Here is a 22,234-nt window from a genome sequence, read left to right as displayed (position 1 = left end):
TCAGACAACAATTAAAGAGATCTTTCATAATTTAGCTTGCTAGGATTGCATTCTGCAGCCAGTAAATGTTGAAATATTTTTGGCTTGATTGACCAATTTCCAAAGTCGACCTTGAGGTTGTAGGCTCTGCTCTGTGGAAATGCAGAATTTATAGATCCCTAATTAGATAGTGTAAAACTTCTGTAAATTTTGAGGCTCACATCTGGAGTTTCTCCCTGTAGTGATTCTATAAAAAACTCTCATCTGTTAAGAATATTTCATTGCAATTTGTAAGTACTGATCATTATGATCTACATTAACCTCATGCCCAGTAATTACAGAAGAGATAGGAGGCCGCTCCCCTACTGAACTCATCCGTCCTGTCTCTAGCTGAAAACAAATTCATTTTCCAAGAAAATTTGGAGCCTTGAAAAGCAGAATAATGACAGCACGGCTTTTATAATCTAGCCAATTGCATGTCAGTGCTATGTGTTTGGTTTCTGTTCTAGGAAATCTTTAAAGTGAGCCTGTTCTTTGGAATTGCAACAGGTTTACTTTAATCCCCCCTTTTCTTCACCATTGTGTTGTTGGAAACAGCAAGAAAACTATGAGTTGCTTAGGTTCTACCTTATGTAGGGCTATAGACTGTCTCAAGGTGCTAGGTGTCTGGTCCATCACTGTCACATGGAGTGAGCCACATGCTCTTTCATACCCAAAATATACCAGGCCACCCCCCATCTGCCACCCCCATTCTTCAATGTATAATTGCAGAACTGACCTTTGGGTTCCGCTTTGGGTTTCAGGAGCGCCTGCTGTGACTCATGCGTAAATGTCTGCAATTTGCTCCATTCTTTAATACATTGTTACAATATTACCACTTTTACATTGAATTTTGTGCAGCAATGAAAAGTTAGGGCAATTCCCATTGTTTCCTTTATAGGTGCACAGCTGGTACACATTGTTAATGTTACTGTTGCACATATGGGCAGGATACTTTGCTTGCTCCAAAAAAAAAAAACACATTCCAATATATTGTAAAGTTTCTCTGAGTGGTTCATACAATTAGAAAGAATTCAGGGGAATCCCTATGGCTTGATTCTTGTCCAACAGAACTGGCATTGCTTTCAAGGTTAGGCCATATATGAGTACGTTGGTCAATGGATTTTTAACTTTAATTTTATATGCTTCATGTATGTGCTTCATGTATGTTTGTTGTGATGAACCGCCTGGTACCCCAACTGAGTACCTCTGCCAAACAGTGCCTACTGCCCTCCGAACCCCACCAGCAGACCGATAGCTCATACCAGCCATTTACCCCAAGCATCATACACAGAAAAGATGTTGAGGTAAAACCAAAGGAATAACTTTATTTAACAAAAATACCATTTTCAAAAATAGGGACAGTTCCCACATGAAAAATAAAAACAAATATTACACATTGGGGTAAATATCCCACAATGGTTAGGTAACCAGGTAAAGCTGACACAAGATTATTCACATCCTGTAGGAATCTCCAAGTGGATTAGCAAACAGACAGAAACAATTGGTTACTCAATTAACAATGGGCATTCACGCCTAGGAGGCACACAATGGGGAAATTATACAATGGGGGAAAGACACTTAACACCTAGACAGGATAGGCAAACACAGGTACACATTATAACAGTAAACACATAAAACCTTAATAAAGTGATTACACATAACAGCAGGAGACCCCAGTATCAGGTTTCTTTGAGCCAATAATAATCTTCTGTTTTGAGTCTCTGAGTCTAGGAGGGGATTGAAGCAGTCACTACTGGTTTGGGCTGTTGATTCTATACCCAAACAAAACACAGAGGTCCCAAATCTGTATCTGGGTCCTCTAGCTGTCAGAGTCTGTGTGTTTCAGGGAGACATGGACTTGAATCTGAAGTAAAACTACTTCAAAGGTCCCCTGGGCACACAACTCCCAAAGAATAGAACCCCTCAAAGGTCCATAGTCAGTAGGCAAGAGGCTAGCCTGCAGTCCCCTACAAAAGACCCTGTGCCGGTTGGGTCTGTCACATTTGTGAAGGTTCTCATTTATCCAGACCACAGAATAGGCAGTAGTTAGTAACAATTAACTAAAATTGTTTTTTAATGGTGACAAAGTTTCACCGCTAATGGCTTCCTCTGTTCTAATGAGTATCATGGACATACCCCAGCACGTATAACCACACATATAACTCAGCCACCTTAGTCCAATCAAAGATAGCCCGGGTGGTAATTCATACTTAGATAAGTTCCTGACACTCATTTGATCTGAGGAAACCACTTGGACAAGTATTGAAATAATATTATTATTATAGATAAGACATGGACAGGTTTATGTTCTGTTTAATGTGTTACTGACAGACTTGCTTTCTGCAATGAAAACGTATTCTTCATGACAACTCAATTATCCACTGAGCAGACACTTTATTGAAAAGAGTTCAAGGACTGCAAATGAGTTTTCAGATTAATAGGGAGCAGCATTCCATCAAACACAATTAGAAGAGAATAGCTGAGCCACTGAGTTTCAAATGTCACCAAAACCCTGGTGAATCTGATGAGAACTTTAAAGGATGCCAAGTCTGAGACGTGTTTCTATAGCCCTAAAATTGTATTTATTTTTTTGTTTTACTTTATTCATTTCTATAGTGCTGAGAATTCTGCAACATTGAAATAATATTATTGCAATATTCATCAGTTCTTTCCAACAAAGGAGCTTACAATCAATTGTTTCCTGATCACACAGAAATGCACACTGGGATTCATTTCTAAGTAGCACTACCACCTTGAGATACTGTTTTTTTAAACTACAAATGTTCTTTGCCTTGTAATAGGAATTTGTTAGAAGGCTTCACACCTAGATGAGATGACTCTAAAATTCTAAAAGAAGCAATCGCCCATCCACCATGTCATGGAAATTTTGTATTGTTGGTCGAACTTTAAATGTGTCATGTATTCGTGTTATTCATATGTCTCTCGTGTGGCTTAATTAAAGCTCTGAAGGCTGCAATTGGGCCATGCGCATGTACAATGTATGTATTACAGTACTCGGCTTGGTAATGGATGAGATGGCAGATCTGCGCTTATAGACCGGCGTGTATACCACCACGGCATTCCATGCGAATGCTGCTGTCAGTAGACCGTGGGCCTGTATCCACATATCAGCAGCATGGTACCACGTGGGCTTCATAACGCAATGCGCAAGCGGTGTGAACTCCACGTGTAGGCTTATGCATATCTTACAACCCATTACCAACTTGAAACTGTATCTGGGATGGATGTGTTTTAATAAAGATCGTATCGGGCCCATCCAGGTACAGACTGATATTTTTAGGGAGTGCTTGTGCAGAGAATTTTGCATACCAATAGAAGCTAGTAGGACAGGAAATATGACCTCAGATGGCTCATAGGGGGGAAGGGGAGGAAGTCTGCTGACCTCAGAAGACTCATGGGGGAGGACCAGTGATAGATAATAGCAAAGGCTATGCTCCAATTGGAATGTATATCCTCTGTATAGGCAATCCCCATTGTATTGTTTGGTGGGAGGGATTGACTTTATTCATGTGGGGGGCATGTGTGTATTCTTAATAAAAACAGAGAGCTGAGCCTAAAGCCGGCCCTTATGTGGATTGCAACCAGCCTTAGAGTGTCGTGTGATCATTCTAGGGTAACGGAGCTCCATCACCCACAAATTCAACAGAACCAAAGTATTTGGATGGGCAGGAATCGTGTAGTTTGGCTGCAGTCGTGGTAAGCGAGATTCGCACAGCTTTATGGGGGATTTCTGCACATCCAACTGCGAGTACTCACGGTAAGGAGAAATTCGTTAAAGCGAATTTCCAAGACAGTTTGGCGAGCCTGGTGGATACTAACGCGTATTCTTGCGTAGCTAACCTAGAACGAGGGGGGAATGGCCATCATGAACTAGCAAAAAGTATGCCGGCACATTTCAGGTCTCTCTGCCATTAAGAGGATCGCTTTTTGCGTGTTCGTGTGGCTGATTTCGCTCTCTGTTAGCTAACAAGAAATACCGCTTAACAAGGACCTCGTTTTTTGTCCTAAACTCTTGATTTGTGGGTGAAAGACAAGGGTTTGTCTCTGCGGAACGCAGCAGAGGGGGGGGTTTTGGTTGGCTGGATTTGGTCAAGTTTAAAAAATCTTCCAACCAAAAATTAAACGGGTATATGTTTTAGTGGGTAAAAGTTGTTGCATAGTGTTAGGTAAGTATTTGCGGGTTGTAGGTACTGTGGTGATTGCTTTACCCCCCTCCACGTGAGGTAATTATTACAGTGCTGAAAGGCTTAGGTTAATTGTTAACTGTTGTAAGATCTGTGTTATGTGGTCTGTACAATGTTTTGTGGTACCACTGCTCCCAGCAAGCATGCAGCAGGGGGTCCTTTTTGTTACATGTGCATGTTAGTGTGATATGTTGGTGTTTTATGTCCGTTCTGTGATTGTGCCCAAATTGTGTTGTATGTGTGCTTCATATTGTTGTGTAATTGTCCAGTGTATGTTCTGTCTAAAAGTCTGTTTTATGTAAGAGGCAATTTTGAGGCTAGAGTCTGCCATGTGCTCCTCTGTGGGGGGTCATTCTAGTATCTGCCATGTGCTCCTCTGTGGGGGGGTCATTCTAGTATCTGCCATGTGCTCCTCTGTGGGGGGTCATTTTCTTGACTAAACCACATGGACTCCTTTTGTTTGGTGGCCATTTTGTTGGCTACCAAATGTGCAGTAATCTCTATGCAATGTGCATGAAGTTTCCTATATGCATTTGACCCATATTGTGTTTTTAATCCAAATTTTTTACAGTTTAAATTGTTTGCTTTTAGCTTTAAATTTGCGTATTGCCAGCCAATTTAAAGTGTGTTAAGCGAGTTTTCCCTTCACGTGTTCCACATTTAGTGAGCGCGGTGAAGTCTGGGTTTTTGCACATAGATTTCTTGTATAGTGATTATGTTTTTCTTGTGTTTTTCCTGTTAAAAGTAGTTCCTTATTGTAAAGCGGGTTTGTTTTAAGCTGCTGTGTCGCGTGTTTCACGTCCAGCAGACTTTTTGTGTAAACGGTTCTAGGTGGTTGCAGTAAAGATTGCGTGTATAACGTGGATCGTTTAGCGGTGCTGATAGGAGTGATTTTTGAGTCAGCAACAAGGTTACTTTTGGCGCAGTTTTTCGGTTTACCTCGGTGTAATTGTTTTACTGTGAAACGTCCCGTGTTTTTCATAAGGATCCACTTTGTCCTTTTTAACAGTTTTTCAGGTTGAAAAAGGGTTTTTCTGTGTGTATTAGGAAAGTTTTTTTTTCTTTACACAAATTTCCTAAAGGTCAGTTAGCAGGTTTCTGCCCAACCAGTGACCCCTAAGTAACATCCAAGAACCCCTCTTTTTGTTTTGACTTGTGTTAGCTACTGTGTGCAGGGAGAGAAAAGCCACTTTCATCATTGTGCGGTGTGGCCTGCCAAACACAGTGGGTGATGAGAACCACATAAATTACGCTGTGTGAGTGGGCGGTCCAGGGAAATCCTGGTTACCACAAACACTTCAGGTGGTCAGAATCACACAAATTGCGCTGTGGGAGTGGGAGGTGTGCTCTCAGTCTGACCGCCACTTGATGCGCTTCGGGTGATCGATAAGTATCACATAAATTACGCTGTGCTGGGAAAGTGGTGGAATCAGGCCTCTCGGTAGGATCCCACCGAGTGCTCCAGGGGGTAAACAGGTACCCGGACGCGGGATATATACCAGTGACTAGTCACGATGGGCAGTAGTCAGTCCATGAAGAGAGAGGGGGAACCAGCCCTCTTCAGGGTAAGGACAGCTGCACAACTGATGAAGGTGAGTTTGGGGGGGAAGTCTACAGAACCCCTCAAAAGGTGGAATAAATGGTCGAAGGGTACCAGATGGGAAATTCCCCGGGAAGGTACATTTGACGCATGGAGGTGGGAAAAATTCATCTCTGAATTTGAACCACGGATGCAGGCGTCAGAACTAGAGATCGCACAGCTATGGCTTCACAGGTCAATCCGATTAGGGAAGCAGGGCATACATAAACTGGTGTCTGTCCGGAAGAACCAGGTGATGTATACCTGGCCTCCAGAGGGAATAAAACAGGAGGATCCAGTGTCAGAGGTGGAGGAAGCTCTTTCAGGGCTGACTCTACTAAGGCAGGCAGGATCAGGGTCTACTGGGGTCCCCCAACAACCAACAGTGGCTGAGATAAGTATAACTGCACCTGTCTCTTCTGTTAGTGACGTCACTCTTGACATACCTTCTGTGTCTTCTGTCTCTATGCCTCAGCCTCTGCCTCTACCTCTCCCTTCTCCCTGCTTCACCCCAGCTCCTTCTGTTTCCAACTATGAAGCCTACTCAACAACCGATTTGCAGACTATCTGTGAATCAAGGGGAATAGACACCCGGTTAAAAAAACAGGGCGGATTGCATCAAAGCGCTACGAACCACTGATCAGACCCCTGCCCCCCAGCTATACCCTGATCTGAGGGACCTCAAACCTGAAGGTGCAGTAAGCGAGGTGGTTAATCTAAGCCCACCGATGATGCTGGGTCAGCCCTTGCACTCTTCCCGGACCGAGGCCTATCCAGTCAGGGTGCAGCAATTTGAAGGTCCTCCCAATGCACGGGGGGAACGGACTTTAGGGGAACGGGTAGTTTGGCATGTCCCCTTCACCCCGGCAGAGATCCGCACTATTCTGGCTGAGCTCCCGGACTATCGAGTCAATCCGAGAGGATTTGCTCGAATGTTTGGACAAAACCAGTTCAGCTATGGTATGAGCGGGTCAGATTGTGCACAGATCCTACGGGCAAAGGTGGGCATGGAAGTGGCCAGTACAGTGATTGCAGGGTGCTCTATAACCACGCATGAGGAGATGACTTCAGGGGGCAAAGAGTTCTGTACACAGCTAAAGGCAAAGCTTCCAGAAATGTATGGTGCTACCTCTACTACGGACATGATGAAGCTCACCCAGGGTCCTAATGAGGAAAGCGCCTGCTTCTGGCGCCGTCTCAAGCAGACGGCACTGGATGCGGATCTGGAAGTTGGACCTGATGCTCCAACTGAAGGGGTAAAGGTGACCGCGACGCACATTCTGTTGCGGGCCAAATTTTTGGAAGGCATCGATACTAAAATTCGGGAAAGGCTGGTTCTGGCCCGACCCGAATATAATGAGATGTCTATCCCTGCTATCCTTTCCACTCTTGCGGCAATAGAGAGGGAAATGGATAGAAGAAAACAAGACAAGGCCAAAGTTCTTATGTCCCAGACCCCACACGAAAAACCAAGGGATCTGGGTCACAGGAAGGATAGGCCCCCACCCAGGTGCTTCCAGTGCCACCAAACGGGGCACATGAGGAGGAGCTGTCCCCAATTACCTAAAGGTCGGTGGCAGTTCATTCCTGATGAGTCCTCCGCCCCTATGACCACCATGGTAAGTAACTCCTATGAATTCTCATAGGAAGTTGACAAATCGGTGTCGGCCCAGATCCATCTTTTTCTAGAGGAATTAAAATATCCCCTCCCTTGCCTCACTGACACCGGTGCAGCAAGAACGGTCCTGCGAAAACAGGACATCCAAGGCAAGGTACCCCTCTCAGGGGAAAGCCCTCCTAACCCCTACTAACCTCACTATCAAACGATGCACTATTCTTAACCCAGCTTCTCTTCTTCCTGTGTCGGAAGATGAGAAGGGGGGGGAGGACAGCAATGACAGTGCTGAATTTTGCAACACGACTAACAATACTAACACCTCTTCTGCTAACATGTCTTCTTTGTCCACTACTAATCTCTCTTCCAAAGGACACGACTGCATTTCTTTGGTGGAACTGGAGTCAGCGGCGACACACCCCATATCACCCCGAGAGTAGCGGTAAGGTTGAACGTCTTCCAATACCCAAAAACCTTGGCCTGAGTGTCTCCCCATTGCCCCCTATTCCATCCGGAATGCCCCTCGGCAACCACATGGGCTGTCACCCTACGAGGTGTTGTTTGGGGGACCTCCCAAAACAGGGTTGTACTTTCCTCAACAGTTGTCGTCTTTGCATTCACAGCTTACAGGTTATGTGCAATCTCTGCAACGGGAGCTGCAGAAGATACACCATCGGGTTCGCGAATCGCTCCCCGATCCAAATACAATAACAGGTGTTCTTTCTATTGAGCCAGGTGATTGGGTCGTCCTAAAGAAACATCAAAGAACCGGACTCGAGCCACGGTTCACCGGACCATACCAAGTCCAGCTGACGACACCTACCTCACTCAAACTCGAGGGACGAGACAACTGGGTGCACGCAAGCCACTGCAAGAAGCTTTTCAGCTACACCAGAGAATGAGGGGTGTCATTTTCCTTTTTCTTTTTGTTTGTATGTCATACATGTGTGTGAACGGAGGAAAAGACGGCAGATACCCCAACCTTTTATTTAAAATGCACCTGCGTTTAGCCAGAACCGCCAACAAAACCAACTGTTGGGTATGCTCAAAGCCCCCACCCAGTCATCACATGTCCGCAATGGCCGCTGTTCATGCCCTATATGACATCCGCGTCGGCATGAAAAAGCAAGGGACCCCTGGTCAGCCCCCACGTAGACATTTGTCGGTAGAACTTAATGACACATTTTTAGCAGGTAACATCAGTTTCAGCACCAATATTAGCTCTAGCTCCTGTAGGGCCCTCACCAGTCCATTATGGGTAACTGGGCAGCTAGGCAGCCCTCAGGTGTGCTTTAACATCAGCTTTGGCACAGGTAACAAGTTTGTTGGGACTACCACCTGCGAGGGAGGTATAACTGTCAATCTGACTAACCAGACTTCCTTTCTGAGTAACCACACTGACCGACCAGACCACGTGTGTTGGAAGGACGGATGTGATGTGCAGACTGAGGGAGCAATCCCCCAGTCTGTGCAACTGTTGCTCAGTGCCAGAGGCCGAACGAGGAACTCCTCCTGTTCTGCTCTGACAGGTCCATACTATTTTCTGTGTGGTTCGGCAGCCTATAGAACATTTCCCCAGAACGCGAAAGGTTCGTGTGCCCTCATAAAGCTAGTCCCCGCATCCTATGTAGTGATGGACCATGAAGAGTTGATGGTCCACAAGAAGGTAAGGATGGCAGGGAGAGTTCGCAGGGAGCTGTTCTCTGAGGGCGACCAGGCATGGGCTTGGTTCCCCTCATGGACAGGATGGGGAATAGAACTTATGAAGCGCCTGAACAATTTTTCTGTCATCGTGGATAGTATGTTTAACGAGACCGTAGAGGCTGTCAGAGAAATTGCCCAAGAACAACGGCAGATGGGAATTTTAGTGCTTCAGGAGAAGATGGCCCTCGATTATCTTTTAGCCGCCAAAGGGGGGTTCTGTGAGTTCATCGGAGAGGATTGTTGTACTTGGATAGAAGACACCGATGACAAGGTCCATGCCCATATGGACAAAGTTAGTGAACTACAGGGAAAAGCTAGAGCTATAGCTAGTGAGGGTTGGAACCCGTTCAAGGGTTTGGGAGGATTGGGAGATTTCCTGTTCTCCATCGGATCTTGGTTGAAGGAAGTGGGAGTGTATATCCTGATGCTTCTCTTTTTCATCTGCCTTTTATATGCCGCGGTGAGATGTTCCTGTTGCCTCATCGACCGTGTAAACCAAGCTCGGGCAGACGACCACATCTCCATGCCCGCTCCTGGGATCCCACTCCAACCACTGATCGGAGGAAGACCTCACCAACCATCCACCTTCTCTACAGATTACGTCCTGGCTTCCCTCTAATTTATCTCTCTGAAGACCACATTCTCCAAGACCTTCAAGCAAGCTTCAAGCCTCATCATGGTTTGTGTCTGCGATTTGGAAAACTGTCTGGGTCGAGACCAGCCTTGTGTGGCCCCGTCTGCAGGGGCAATTTGAGAATCTGTTGCTGGATCTCCCCAGACCACCGTGGGATCACAAGCTTTATTCATACCACAAGTCTGTTTGTGGTTTTTGCAAGAGCCTTCCTGTAGTGAAGGTTCCAACGCTCTTGAGGATCATCGCTTCAATCAAGCCTGTTTGCGTCGAGTCTGCGTCGGGTCTTGTTGTTTCAGGTACCCGTGGAGCTTTATTCTCAGGGACAACTACAGGAACTCTTTGAAGTTTGAGACTACACCCATCAAGCTGAAGAAGATCAAGAAGGGACACGAGGAGAATATGATAAAACAGGAGGGAATGTCATGGAAATTTTGTATTGTTGGTCGAACTTTAAATGTGTCATGTATTCGTGTTATTCATATGTCTCTCGTGTGGCTTAATTAAAGCTCTGAAGGCTGCAATTGGGCCATGCGCATGTACAATGTATGTATTACAGTACTCGGCTTGGTAATGGATGAGATGGCAGATCTGCGCTTATAGACCGGCGTGTATACCACCACGGCATTCCATGCGAATGCTGCTGTCAGTAGACCGTGGGCCTGTATCCACATATCAGCAGCATGGTACCACGTGGGCTTCATAACGCAATGCGCAAGCGGTGTGAACTCCACGTGTAGGCTTATGCATATCTTACAACCCATTACCAACTTGAAACTGTATCTGGGATGGATGTGTTTTAATAAAGATCGTATCGGGCCCATCCAGGTACAGACTGATATTTTTAGGGAGTGCTTGTGCAGAGAATTTTGCATACCAATAGAAGCTAGTAGGACAGGAAATATGACCTCAGATGGCTCATAGGGGGGAAGGGGAGGAAGTCTGCTGACCTCAGAAGACTCATGGGGGAGGACCAGTGATAGATAATAGCAAAGGCTATGCTCCAATTGGAATGTATATCCTCTGTATAGGCAATCCCCATTGTATTGTTTGGTGGGAGGGATTGACTTTATTCATGTGGGGGGCATGTGTGTATTCTTAATAAAAACAGAGAGCTGAGCCTAAAGCCGGCCCTTATGTGGATTGCAACCAGCCTTAGAGTGTCGTGTGATCATTCTAGGGTAACGGAGCTCCATCACCCACAAATTCAACAGAACCAAAGTATTTGGATGGGCAGGAATCGTGTAGTTTGGCTGCAGTCGTGGTAAGCGAGATTCGCACAGCTTTATGGGGGATTTCTGCACATCCAACTGCGAGTACTCACGGTAAGGAGAAATTCGTTAAAGCGAATTTCCAAGACAACCAGCAGTCACCCAACCACCACTGGTTTTTGGTAAGTAACACAGCTGCTCTGTTTTGCAATGAGCTACAGTGTCAGGCAATGACAACGCATGAAAAGATGGCTTGTATCTAAAGTAATGGGGTGTGATTTAGGACTGTAAAAGTGGCAACATCCCTAGGAGTCATACTGTATCAGTACAGTGAATCGAGGGTATTTGGGACTTTTTAGACAGTATATCAAAGAACACATAAATATCTTTCATAAATATAGCAAATTTTATGTATACATAAATTAATATATGAATGAAAAAGCTGGGTGCTATAACAGAAACATTGCTTAGCTCTCATAGATAGCACTTTAATAGCAAACTTTAAATGGCACTTTAAAGGTTGATATGCCCATGGAAATGTAAATCTAATACAGTATTCTGGAAAATTAGTTGGGAAAAGCATGCAAGCACTTTCAAGACTATAGCCTATGCAAGTTGAAACTTGCTGCAGATGAACTTCTGCGTGTCTAAACTTGTTTGAGAAGGTGCTCTCCTGTTTTTCACTCTTTTACTTCAGTCTGAATTGATATTTCTCGCAGTGAGTTGGTTCCCTATATTCATTATTATATTGTAATTTTTATACAGATGTAGATGGATATCACTCCCCAAAGTGATAAAAAATAATTGCTTTGAGAAAAAATACTGATTTAACAGTTCGGGAGACAGCAGACGCAGTTTGTGTAGGGAAATCAAATGTTTCAAGGACTGTGAACCTGTGTCAAGAGACAGGGTCTGTGGACACTTTTCGGAAAGGATTTTTGGAAGAAAAAGAAAGACTATGCAGAGGGATGATAGTCTAATCAGAAGAATTAGCATCCTAAACCCAAAAAAAGTCCAGTAAAGATATTAAAAGGGAGATTGCACTTCATGGAGTTAATGTGGACGCTTCCACTGTGTGCCCCTTGGTCCTCCAACATGGTCTCAGATCCAGATGCCCAGTTAAGAAGCAGCTCTTGACACCCACTATGATGAAAATTGTTAAGGTCAAAAGAATCAGAGAGACTGGACTTTGGAGAAGTGGCAGAAATTTACATTCTCAGACAAAACCCAACTTTATTTTCATGGATACAGGTCAAACTGCATTCGGCGCTCGCTTGGAGAACCTCTTTGAACTGACCACATCCAGCAAGCCCCTAAACACCCATCTAAAGTCATGTTTTGGTGGTGCTTTACTGCTTATGGACCAGAAACACTTCATCCCATTGAAGGAATGATAGACAATAATAAGTATGTAGGTGTTCTAATGGCAAAATGGACCCCAATACTAAAGAGGCAGTTTCCTGATGGAGACAGTGTTCCAGCAAGACCTAGCTCCCTGCCACAATTCCAAGTTAACTAAAGACTTTTTTTCCAACAAAGTTAAACTAAAACTGTTAAAACTGTGGACCCTTGTGAAGGCTTACGTAAAAAAGCATTGTACATCAAACACTAAAATGGTAGAAGGTGTTCTCCAAGTGTGGTTTAGGGACCCTGAAGTGAAGGATTTCTGTGTAAAAGTATTGGAATCAATGTCTAAGTGACATAGAGTATCAGTTACTGACAGAAAGTAAATAAATTAGCTTTGTAAATTTGAAATTGTCTCATTGTAATATCCTTTTTGTCCCAAGTAATTTGCAAAGTACTGTACTAAACTAAATCTAAATGAATCTAAATAATCCTATAAAAAATGTCTGCACAAATTGCAGTCATCCGTATTTGTATGTGTTTGCACAGAACCAATGTCACAAATGTGCTGCCTGATTCTAGTTCATGTTCCCCTGAATCATTTATGGCCTGATGGGAAACATAAGCATGTCTTAAAGATTTACAGGCTGAAAGATTTAGCACCACAGCAACCGTGTGACTCAATAATAGACCTACATTAACTTTTCTTTTGTACTTGACAGCCAAGCTGTGGCATGCCAAGTCTTCTATTCCTGGTGGATATCAAAATACAACACTTGTGGGCTTACTTTAAAAAGGGACTCTAATTAGCAATATTGAGTGAACCTAAAGCCCCCTACTCTCATGCAATTTTAGAGCTGAAGGAATTGGGAACACTTTGCATTAGTATAAGGAGGAGCCTCAACAGATGGGAAATTTTCCATTTTACCACCTTTAAAAAGCTTTAGGTTCTTATGCAATCTTAGAGCTGAAGGAATAGGGAACCCTTTGCATTAGTGTAAGTGGGGAAGGAGCAAGCAGATGGGGATTTTCCTATCATAGCACCCTTGAAAAACTTCAGGCTCTCAAATAATCTTAGAGCTGTAGGGATAATAAACTCTCTGCATTAGTATAAGGAAGAACCTCAACAGATGGGGACACTGACACTGCAGATCTACCACATGCTGGAATTGTACTGCATGAGTATACAATACAGAATTTTCAAATATGGCTGCCACGCAGTGACGTCACCGCGCACCCAGAAATGCCTCCTCGCGTACCGGCGCTTTGTGTCACGAGACACATGACTTCATCAGGGACACTGGTCACATGTACACTTGATTACACATTTTGCACTGTGTATAGTTTACTCCCTGTGTGCACTGGGGGGTTTTGCATTTATTTGTGTTTTATTTATTGATTTGTAGCGCTGCACTATTTGTATATATATTTAGTCACTTCACTCATTTTGTTAAAGAGGTTAGTGCTAGCAGCTTGGGAGTTAGGACCCCATTTTGAGCGCAGGAGGATTTATACTATTTCTATCAACAGATGGGGAGTTTCCCATTATACCACCTTTAAAAGCTCTAGAGTCTCATGCCAATAGGGTATCCTTTGCATTTGTATAAGGAGAATCCGCAAGCAGATGGGCAATTTCCCATTATACCACCATTAATAGTGCCTAACATGTCCTAGAAAATATTTTTATGATAATTTTGCTATAACTGTGACCTTGAAATATATAAGACAATGACAGGTCTGTTTTAAAAGTGGACTGGAAGCTATCAATTAAAAGGACTCTTAATGCAATGCAGGAATATGTCCTTGTTTTTGATGGTGGATCCAAGGAAGGTGTTTATTTTTTCCTTGAGGCCGAAGTAAGGTGTGCTCTGTGGGAGAGTGACCCATGATTTGCTAAGGTGACTGACCAAGGTTCATCCATTAGGTAGCTAACAGCGTAGATTGCTTGATGGTAGGTCTTGCTACTAAAAGTTGACTGGGACCATGTAATTTTAATTACATTTTAAAATGCTAGGACTATCGGTAGATCCCTGCTCACAGAATAAGGAGGAAGCAGAAAATCTATCCAGTGTTTCTGGCAGTTCCAATTCAAAATGATAAGAGTCTGTGTGAATAGACTTTTGTTCTTATCAGAACTGCATCTCTCCCTCAGGGACGGACTGACCATTTGGAAACTCGGGCACTGCCCGAGGGCCCAGGGGCAGTAGGGGGCCCCATGAGATGCCCCTGGTACATTTTTCATAGGCTTTTTTGAGTTTGGGCAAGGACACAGGGGCCTCATGATCCCCTATTGCCCGGGAGCCCCATGAGTTGTCAGTCCGCCCCTGCTCTCCCTACACCCATCAATGGGAATGTGAATGCAGCTTGAACCAGGATAATGCAGCTTAGAAGGAAGTCAAATTCAGGTCAGAAGACTGTCAAGTTCATTCCAAAAACACCTGTCATTGACCTCTGAATGATCTAAGAGGCGTCTCGAACAATCTGAATGCATCTGAAAGCAGGTTGCATTTGTCCATTTACACAAGGCTTTACATAGTTACTTTAATGTATAAACATCAGCATTAGAAACAAAAATCACTCTATTGTACAGCTGCATTTGTGACCAATATCAGTTCAGTTTTTATTGCTGTCTCCTGAACTCTTGGCATCAGAAAGGACTGCTATTGGTCTATAAGGGAGTAATGTGCATTTATTGTGGTGCTGAGATAAAGTATATGTATTACCAGGGGCGGACTGACCATTTGGAAACTCGGGCACTGCCCGAGGGCCCGGGGTCAGTAGGGGGCCCCATGAGATGCCCCTGGTACCTTTTTCATAGGCTTTTTTGAGTTTGGGCAAGGACACAGGGGCCCCATGATCCCCAATTGCCCGGGGGCCCCATGAGTTGTCAGTCTGCCCCTGTGTATTACAATTGCTACTAAACACTTTTGAACGGAATAAAAGAATGACTTGCAAGGCTCCTCCAACTAAGTGGCACTAATCTTTGGTTTACACCCATGCGTTTTTTCAGTGCATTTTGCAGAAATCCACTACAGTCCATTTACCATAGTTTCCTATGGATCTAGTTCACATCTGTGTCTTTTGACCCATGTGCTTTTTTGGAAAGGGTCAAGGACTTTCTTATCCGCAGCAGATTGCACTTTGCATGTAATAAACTTCAATAGAGCCACACCAAAAATGCAAGTGTTGCTTTTTTATGCGTTTTCTGGGGTTTTTTTTGGCTACTAGGAAAGCAGGACAGTCTTGTTCATGTAGTATGGCTTTGATGCAACTTTACACTCTCTGGCACTCAAGTAGCATCAATGTCACATTCAAGTAGTGCGGGAACCTTTATGTGTACAAAGTTGCATTGTTTTTGGCTAATAGGAAAAGTTCTCTTCATGCAGTGCGACTTTGATATGACTTTGATACAACGTCACACTCTCTGACACCCAAGTAGCATCAAAGTAGCATTAAAGAACATTTATGTGTCCACAGTCATGTTAGGTTTAGGGTTAAGGGCTAGGGTTAAGGTTAAATGTTAAGGTTAGGGTTAGCTATAAACATTGGGGTTAAGGTTAGTGGTAATCGTTAGGGTTAGCAGACATTTTTAGGGTTTGTGTTGAACTTAACCCTAACAATTACCGCTAAAAATAACAATTACTGCTAACCCTAACCCTAGCCCTTAACCCTAACATGTAACCCTAACCATAGCCCTCAACCCTAACCCTAACATTTAACCCTAACATGCGACTTTGGACACATAAAGGTTCCTGCACTATTTTGATGTGACATTGATGCTACTTTAAGGCTACTTGAGTGCCAGAGAGTGTAAAGTTGAATCAAAGTCGCACTACTTGGGCAGCACAGTGGCTAAATGGTTAACACCTCCGCCTGGCCGCACTAGGGTTGTTGGTTCAAATCCCAACCATGGCACCACCTGCCTGGAGTTTGCATGTTCTCCCTGTGCCTGCGTGGGTTTCCTCTGGGTACTCTGGTTTCCTGCCACACTCCAAAGACATGCTGGTAGGTTAATTGGATCCTGTCTAAATTGGCCCTAATATGTGTATGTATGAATGTAAGTTAGAGACCTTAGATTGTACACCCCTTGAGGGTCAGGGACTGATGTGAATGTACAATATATATGTAAAGCACTCCGTAAATTGACGGCACTATATAAGTACCTGAAATAGTAATAATAATTACGTGAACTGAACTGTCATTGTTTCCTATTATCCAAACAAATGTGACTTTAAAGGCTCCTGCACTACTTTGATGCAACTTTGCTACTTAAGTTGCAGAGAGTGTAAAGTGGCATCAAAGTTGCACAACATAAACAGAACTGTCATAATTTCCTATTAGCCCCCTCAAAAAAACAGAACAAAACACAAAATGCATCAAAATTGCATTAAGAACACGTACTAAAAAAATGCAAAATGCACTGCAAAACACGCCAGAAAAATACATCAACCTGCATAGATGTGATCTTAGCCTAAGTGCTACTAAGAATTAATGGCACCCAGGGGCGGACTGACTATTTGGAAACTCGGGCACTGCCCGAGGGCCCAGGGTCAGTAGGGGGCCCCATGAGATGCCCCTGGTACCTTTTTCATAGGCTTTTTTGAGTTTGGGCAAGGACACAGGGGCCCCATGATCCCCTATTGCCCGGGGGCCCTATGAGTTGTCAGTCCGCCCCTGCTCTCCCTACACCCATCAATGGGAATGCGAATGCAGCTTGAACCAGGATAATGCAGCTTAGAAGGAAGTCAAATTCAGGTCAGAAGACTGTCAAGTTCATTCCAAAAATACCTGTCATTGACCTCTGAATGATCTAAGAGGCGTCTCGAACAATCTGAATGCATCTGAAAGCAGGTTGCATTTGTCAATTTACACAAGGCTTTACATAGTTACTTTAATGTATAAACATCAGCATTAGAAACAAAAATCACTCTATTGTACAGTAGAATTTGTGACCAATATCAGTTCAGTTTTTATTGCTGTCTCCTGAACTCTTGGCATCAGAAAGGACTGCTACTGGTCTATAAGGGAGTAATATGCATTTATTGTGGTGCTGAGATAAAGTATATGTATTACCAGGGGCGGACTGACCATTTGGAAACTCGGGCACTGCCCGAGGGCCCAGGGTCAGTAGGGGGCCCCATGAGATGCCCCTGGTACCTTTTTCATAGGCTTTTTTGAGTTTGGGCAAGGACACAGGGGCCCCATGATCCCCTATTGCCCGGGGGCCCCATGAATTGTCAGTCCGCCCCTGATGCCACCCCCGTGCATCTGATAAAGAGAAGAGCCCAGCCTAAAGGTGTAGCCAGAGCAATATGTAGTGTACAATCTGTCTTTAAGTTGGGTGTTTTCTGCTTCAAAGTGTGAGATTCAGAGACACAGTCCTTTAGTCTAGGACTGAACTATACATATATTTAATTCTTGGAAGTGTTATCCTTTTGTGGCCAGTTGTGTTCTTGGTTAGCAGCAATCTTTTACTTGCTATCCAAGAGTATTCTTTAAACTACCTCCCTCCTGTCACTTCAATACAAATACAATTATTATATGAAGTGTTTGCTGCATTTGCCTTCCTATTCACTCACATTTATACCAATCGTGCTTCTGTTTTTCAGCAGACAACTTTACCTTTTGTATCTCCGGATATTATTCAGGTACATGTCCTGGAGCTCAGTGGTAATCTCTGTTATGAATTCCATGAACTCCATGAAGTCAACCTGCCCATCACCATCTAAATCCAACATTGCCATTGCATCATCCTGAAAGAAAACGTGAAATGATAAACTGTCTCATCCATATCATAATGAAGGGTCATGCTGAAATTATGAAATTAAAGGAATATAAGCAAAGAAAGCAAAGACCCTAGGCAGATGATGGCAAAGATACATATGGGCCCTTCTTCTGATGTGAAGGGCCCTGAAATGTATGCACTGCATCAGTGGCAGACTGACAACTCATGGGGCCCCCAGGCAATAGGGGATCATGGGGCCCCTGTGTCCTTGCCCAAACTCAAAAAAGCCTATGAAAAAGGTACCAGGGTCATCTCATGGGGCCCCTTACTGACCCCGGGCCCTCGGGCAGTGCCCTAGTTTCCAAATGGTCAGTCCGCCCCTGCACTGCATATAGTATTGCTATGGAAGGTACTGTCATGTAACCAGTGTACCTGTAAAGGTGCAAAGATAGCTTACTTCTTCCCTGAGCTTCCTTCATGGAGTACTGTACTCAGAAAACTGTTATTGCTGTCCACTCCAATTATACAAAGGAGATCTACCATAAAATGAAACTTTAACAGTGGGTAAAATTTACAAAAAGGCTACAGTGAGTACATTTTGGATAGAATGGGGAAGGGATAGCCCTCCTGTAATTTTTTTTATTGCTTGACTGGAGAGAAAGGGTGAGGACATCAAGCTGTAGAGATTGGTCCACATATAAAATTTTATCTAGACCTATGGCTTGGTGCTCTTATCCTTTCTCTCCATACATGTTGGCTCTCCTAGGAACCCTATCAGAGTTCCACTGGATAATCATTCAATATAGACAAAACTATCACCAAGCTCTGAGTCCAGTGCTCTACCACCCCAATTCTTGAGGTTTTTATTTCTGTATGTGATCCCACTGGGGAGATTCAGCCCTGTATTCGTTCTTTTTACCAGAATGCTATAGTAAATCCAACATTTTAAAAATTCATCAGAGTAAGAAATTATACACTGTGCTTTAGCAAAATAAATGCTGTCCATTTAGAGCTTACATCTACTGTAAAGCATACTTGAGATTTTAGTGATTGGGGCTACATATACTTTATAAAAAAGGTTTTTAGTAAAGTCATCTGTGATTCTCTGAATTCACTTGTATGCTCATATACAGTACACGTAGAATGGGTCACACAAGGCTTCTCAGAATTAGGCAGTCCAATCTCACCAGTCACTGGGGAATGCCACTAATGGACCTTTATCTGCATGAACTCTACCTTTGCAGGTTTGCTGGGGCAGCACTTCAGCCTGAGTTAAGATTAGAGATTAAGGAAAAAGACTGCTCTTTTGCTGCACTTTGTACCGTTTGCATTTTATTCAGTGTTAAAACTTTGCCTTCTGCCTGGTCTGAAGTTCTTTAAAGGAGTGTAATGCAAGTAACCAGCACCTATGGTCTAAGGTGTGGGTCACTAACACATGGGGTATGAAGCGTCATCCTAGTGCAAGTTATATATGTGGTTGCCATGGGCAATGAAGGTACAGTAAGCAAGCAGCCTATTGGAAAAATGTACCTGTTATTGGTGGAATAGCTGTGAGGGACATGTTTTTGGCACTCCCTATGCCACATTCCATCTTCTATAGATGCTGCAGCAGAACTGCATTGCAGAGGTGCCCATCCTGGTTAGAGGTACGGGAGTTCAAGAGTTAAAGTCAATTGCACGTTGGAGCCCTCTTTCTGTGCATGTTGGGGTTCCATGCCACTACCGGGACCGGTAGTAGCAGAATGCTGGACATATGGCTGTGGTCAGTGTTCAGGATGGCCCACCTAACTGCAAGCTACAGAGGGAAGGTGTACATTTACACGGGGAACCAAGAGTTAACTGGAGAACAGCTGTTGTGCAAGTGTATATGGTGTACGTTCATCTCTAAGAGTAGAGGCCCGTCTTAAGGTCGAGTATTCCCTGGTGGCAACCTCAGCCTTGTCCTAGGGCATTGATGAAAACAGCATAAGAGTAAAGGTACCCCCTATGTTTGAGTGATCCTGTTACAGGTGCCTTGTGTAGCCCAGATGAACCCACCCCAGGGGCAGTCCTAGCATGTAACCCAGACTTGGCGCCCAACAAGTTATTGGGGAACATGGAGGAAGGTCTGTTTTCTGCTACCCCCCCGCCCCATGGCCGACATACAGGCAGAAGCAGTCATCCCCAGGCCATTAGTTCTCAAGGAAACAGTTGATAAAGAAAGGTTAAATTTTTTAGTTAATTTGGTTTAGGTTTCTGTTTGAAAGTGGTCCACACTTTCCTCCAGTGTTTGGAATCCAACCACTATGTAATGCCTTCTGTGGCTCAGTTTGCAGAGCAATGATCAAGATGTTATAATACATAAAGGCATGCAAAGACAGCAATACTCACCCGATAACAACAGGGCAGTTCACTGGCAAGCAACGTAGCCAGTTCTGTCCGATTCAGTTTTAAATTGTCTCCCTCCTCGGCTGAGTATTTGTGAAAAACACCCAGGAGATTGTACACTGCAGATTCTACCGCGGCCATGGTTCAAATTCAATTCATCGCCCTTTACTGAATGTCTATGTAACTGAGCAGCTTGACGGACACCAATAGCTGTCAGAACTAATATGTCTTCTGGTCACGCCTATTGTCACCTTATAACAAGGAGACAGCTGGAGGCTACAGGGTGAAATTACTTGATTATTAATGTATATGTGACACTGCCTGCAGTCCTACAAAAGACCTGGCTGTGGGCCTCAAGTTTCAAAACCTCATTAGATATCAGCACAATAAGTAATGTAGGTCAGATAGCAAAAGTATCCCAAAAGTATGAAAACATACCCTTGTCCAGGGACATTAACAGTTCCACCATCAGGTGAATGCTGTAGAACTGGTCACATGGTATCTGCTAAGGGGGCTTTTGGGGACTGATGATAAGACAGAGCTGGCCAATCAGTGTTTCTGTCTGAACATTGATCCTCTGTTTCTGCAAAGACCATGTGACCAGTACCATGGCTTTACTTACTGACTGGGCACGTAGCCTCCCTGGCGGTATTCCCGAGTGTAGCTCGGGGTAAGTTTCAGTACCACAAGCGGTAACCCCGAGCTACACTCGGGCTTACCATGCGGCGTTGCTCCAGGATCTGTTCTTCTCTTACCTTGTCCTCCACTCCCGTGGTGTCCCTCCTGCAGTGTCCCCTGTAATGTCCTCCGGCGGATGCCGGCATCTGTCTTCTGGGTTCCGTCCCCTGCGACATCGGGACGTATGGGGACAGAACAGCGGGAAATTTGAAAATGACAAAAAGTGACATTCACTAAATTCACTAAAATCACATAGTATAACATTACTGTATCAAACCATTTCACATACATTTTGTCCCGAGTGCTTTGTCCTGTGCCCTGCCTGCATTTTTACTGTTCTTTCTCCTGGAAACTGAGAAATGTCCATGGCGTCCAAAAAGCGTCCTTTTAGGTCAAAATCAGTTTTAGACCAGCTAGAAAACAGCGATAGTAAATTAGAACCACTTGCAGAATTGAGTGATGATTCGTGGGGAAATTCATCATCAGACACTGAAAACGATTCTGCGACTTTGCTCAGTGATGTGCGAACTTGGCGCTATATTTCAAATTTCAGTGTTTTTGGTTTTATTATATTATTCAATTAAATTTATTCTTATTATATTATTATTTTTTATGATTAGTTATTAAATTATGATTTATGATTTCATTTTTCAAATTTTAACATACCCGGGATGTTTACTAGGCTCTTGTTCGGACAGATTTCAGTGAGTAATCCCTAAAAATTACAGGCCTACAATAAAAAAAATACATATTTCCATGCAAAAAAATGTACCGCTTTGAGCATAAAAATATGGACATAATCAGACCGCTAGGGAGGTTAAAGAGTTTGCAAAGGTAAAGGTCATCTATCCATGATGATTAACATGATCATATAGCATAAATGCACATGTTCCAAAGAAGTATGAAGACTTTCATTGCTGATCTCACTTTTTGAAAATGCCAGTTCCCCGGCTGTAATGCTGATCCAGTGAGTAAAGTAAAAGTACTTTTTGAGTCAGTGACAAACTGAATAACCAGAGAAGAACCTAGTACTGAGCCTTGAGGTGCATCACTAGTACCTTGACTCTGTTCCAAATGTACCCTCTTTACAACTACACTTGTATCCTTTAGCTAACTGCGTATCTACTAAACCATCAAGAAATCATAGCTAATAC

General features: G+C 43.7%; 1 protein-coding gene across 1 annotated transcript in view; it reads right to left on the bottom strand.

The window, feature by feature from the left end:
* Positions 1-20,609, bottom strand: part of LOC149463014 (protein S100-A11-like) — a 42,125-nt gene extending 21,516 nt beyond the window's left edge. The window contains exons 1-2 of the mRNA XM_089675989.1: positions 20,406-20,609; positions 17,933-18,063 (exon numbers count right to left, since the gene is read on the bottom strand). Of these exons, the coding sequence (XP_089532115.1) occupies positions 17,933-18,063; positions 20,406-20,543 (269 nt within the window). The 5' untranslated portion in view covers positions 20,544-20,609. The remainder of the gene's footprint in view (positions 1-17,932; positions 18,064-20,405) is intronic.
* Between the last annotated feature and the right edge of the window lie 1,625 nt (positions 20,610-22,234).

The sequence above is a fragment of the Staurois parvus genome, unplaced genomic scaffold, assembly GCF_062004578.1.
Source record: "Staurois parvus isolate SC_StPar_1 unplaced genomic scaffold, SC_StPar_1.0 ptg000162l, whole genome shotgun sequence".
Classification (NCBI taxonomy): Eukaryota; Metazoa; Chordata; class Amphibia; order Anura; family Ranidae; genus Staurois; species Staurois parvus.
Note: the sequence above shows the minus strand (reverse complement) of the source record. Positions and strands in the feature narration are given on the sequence as shown.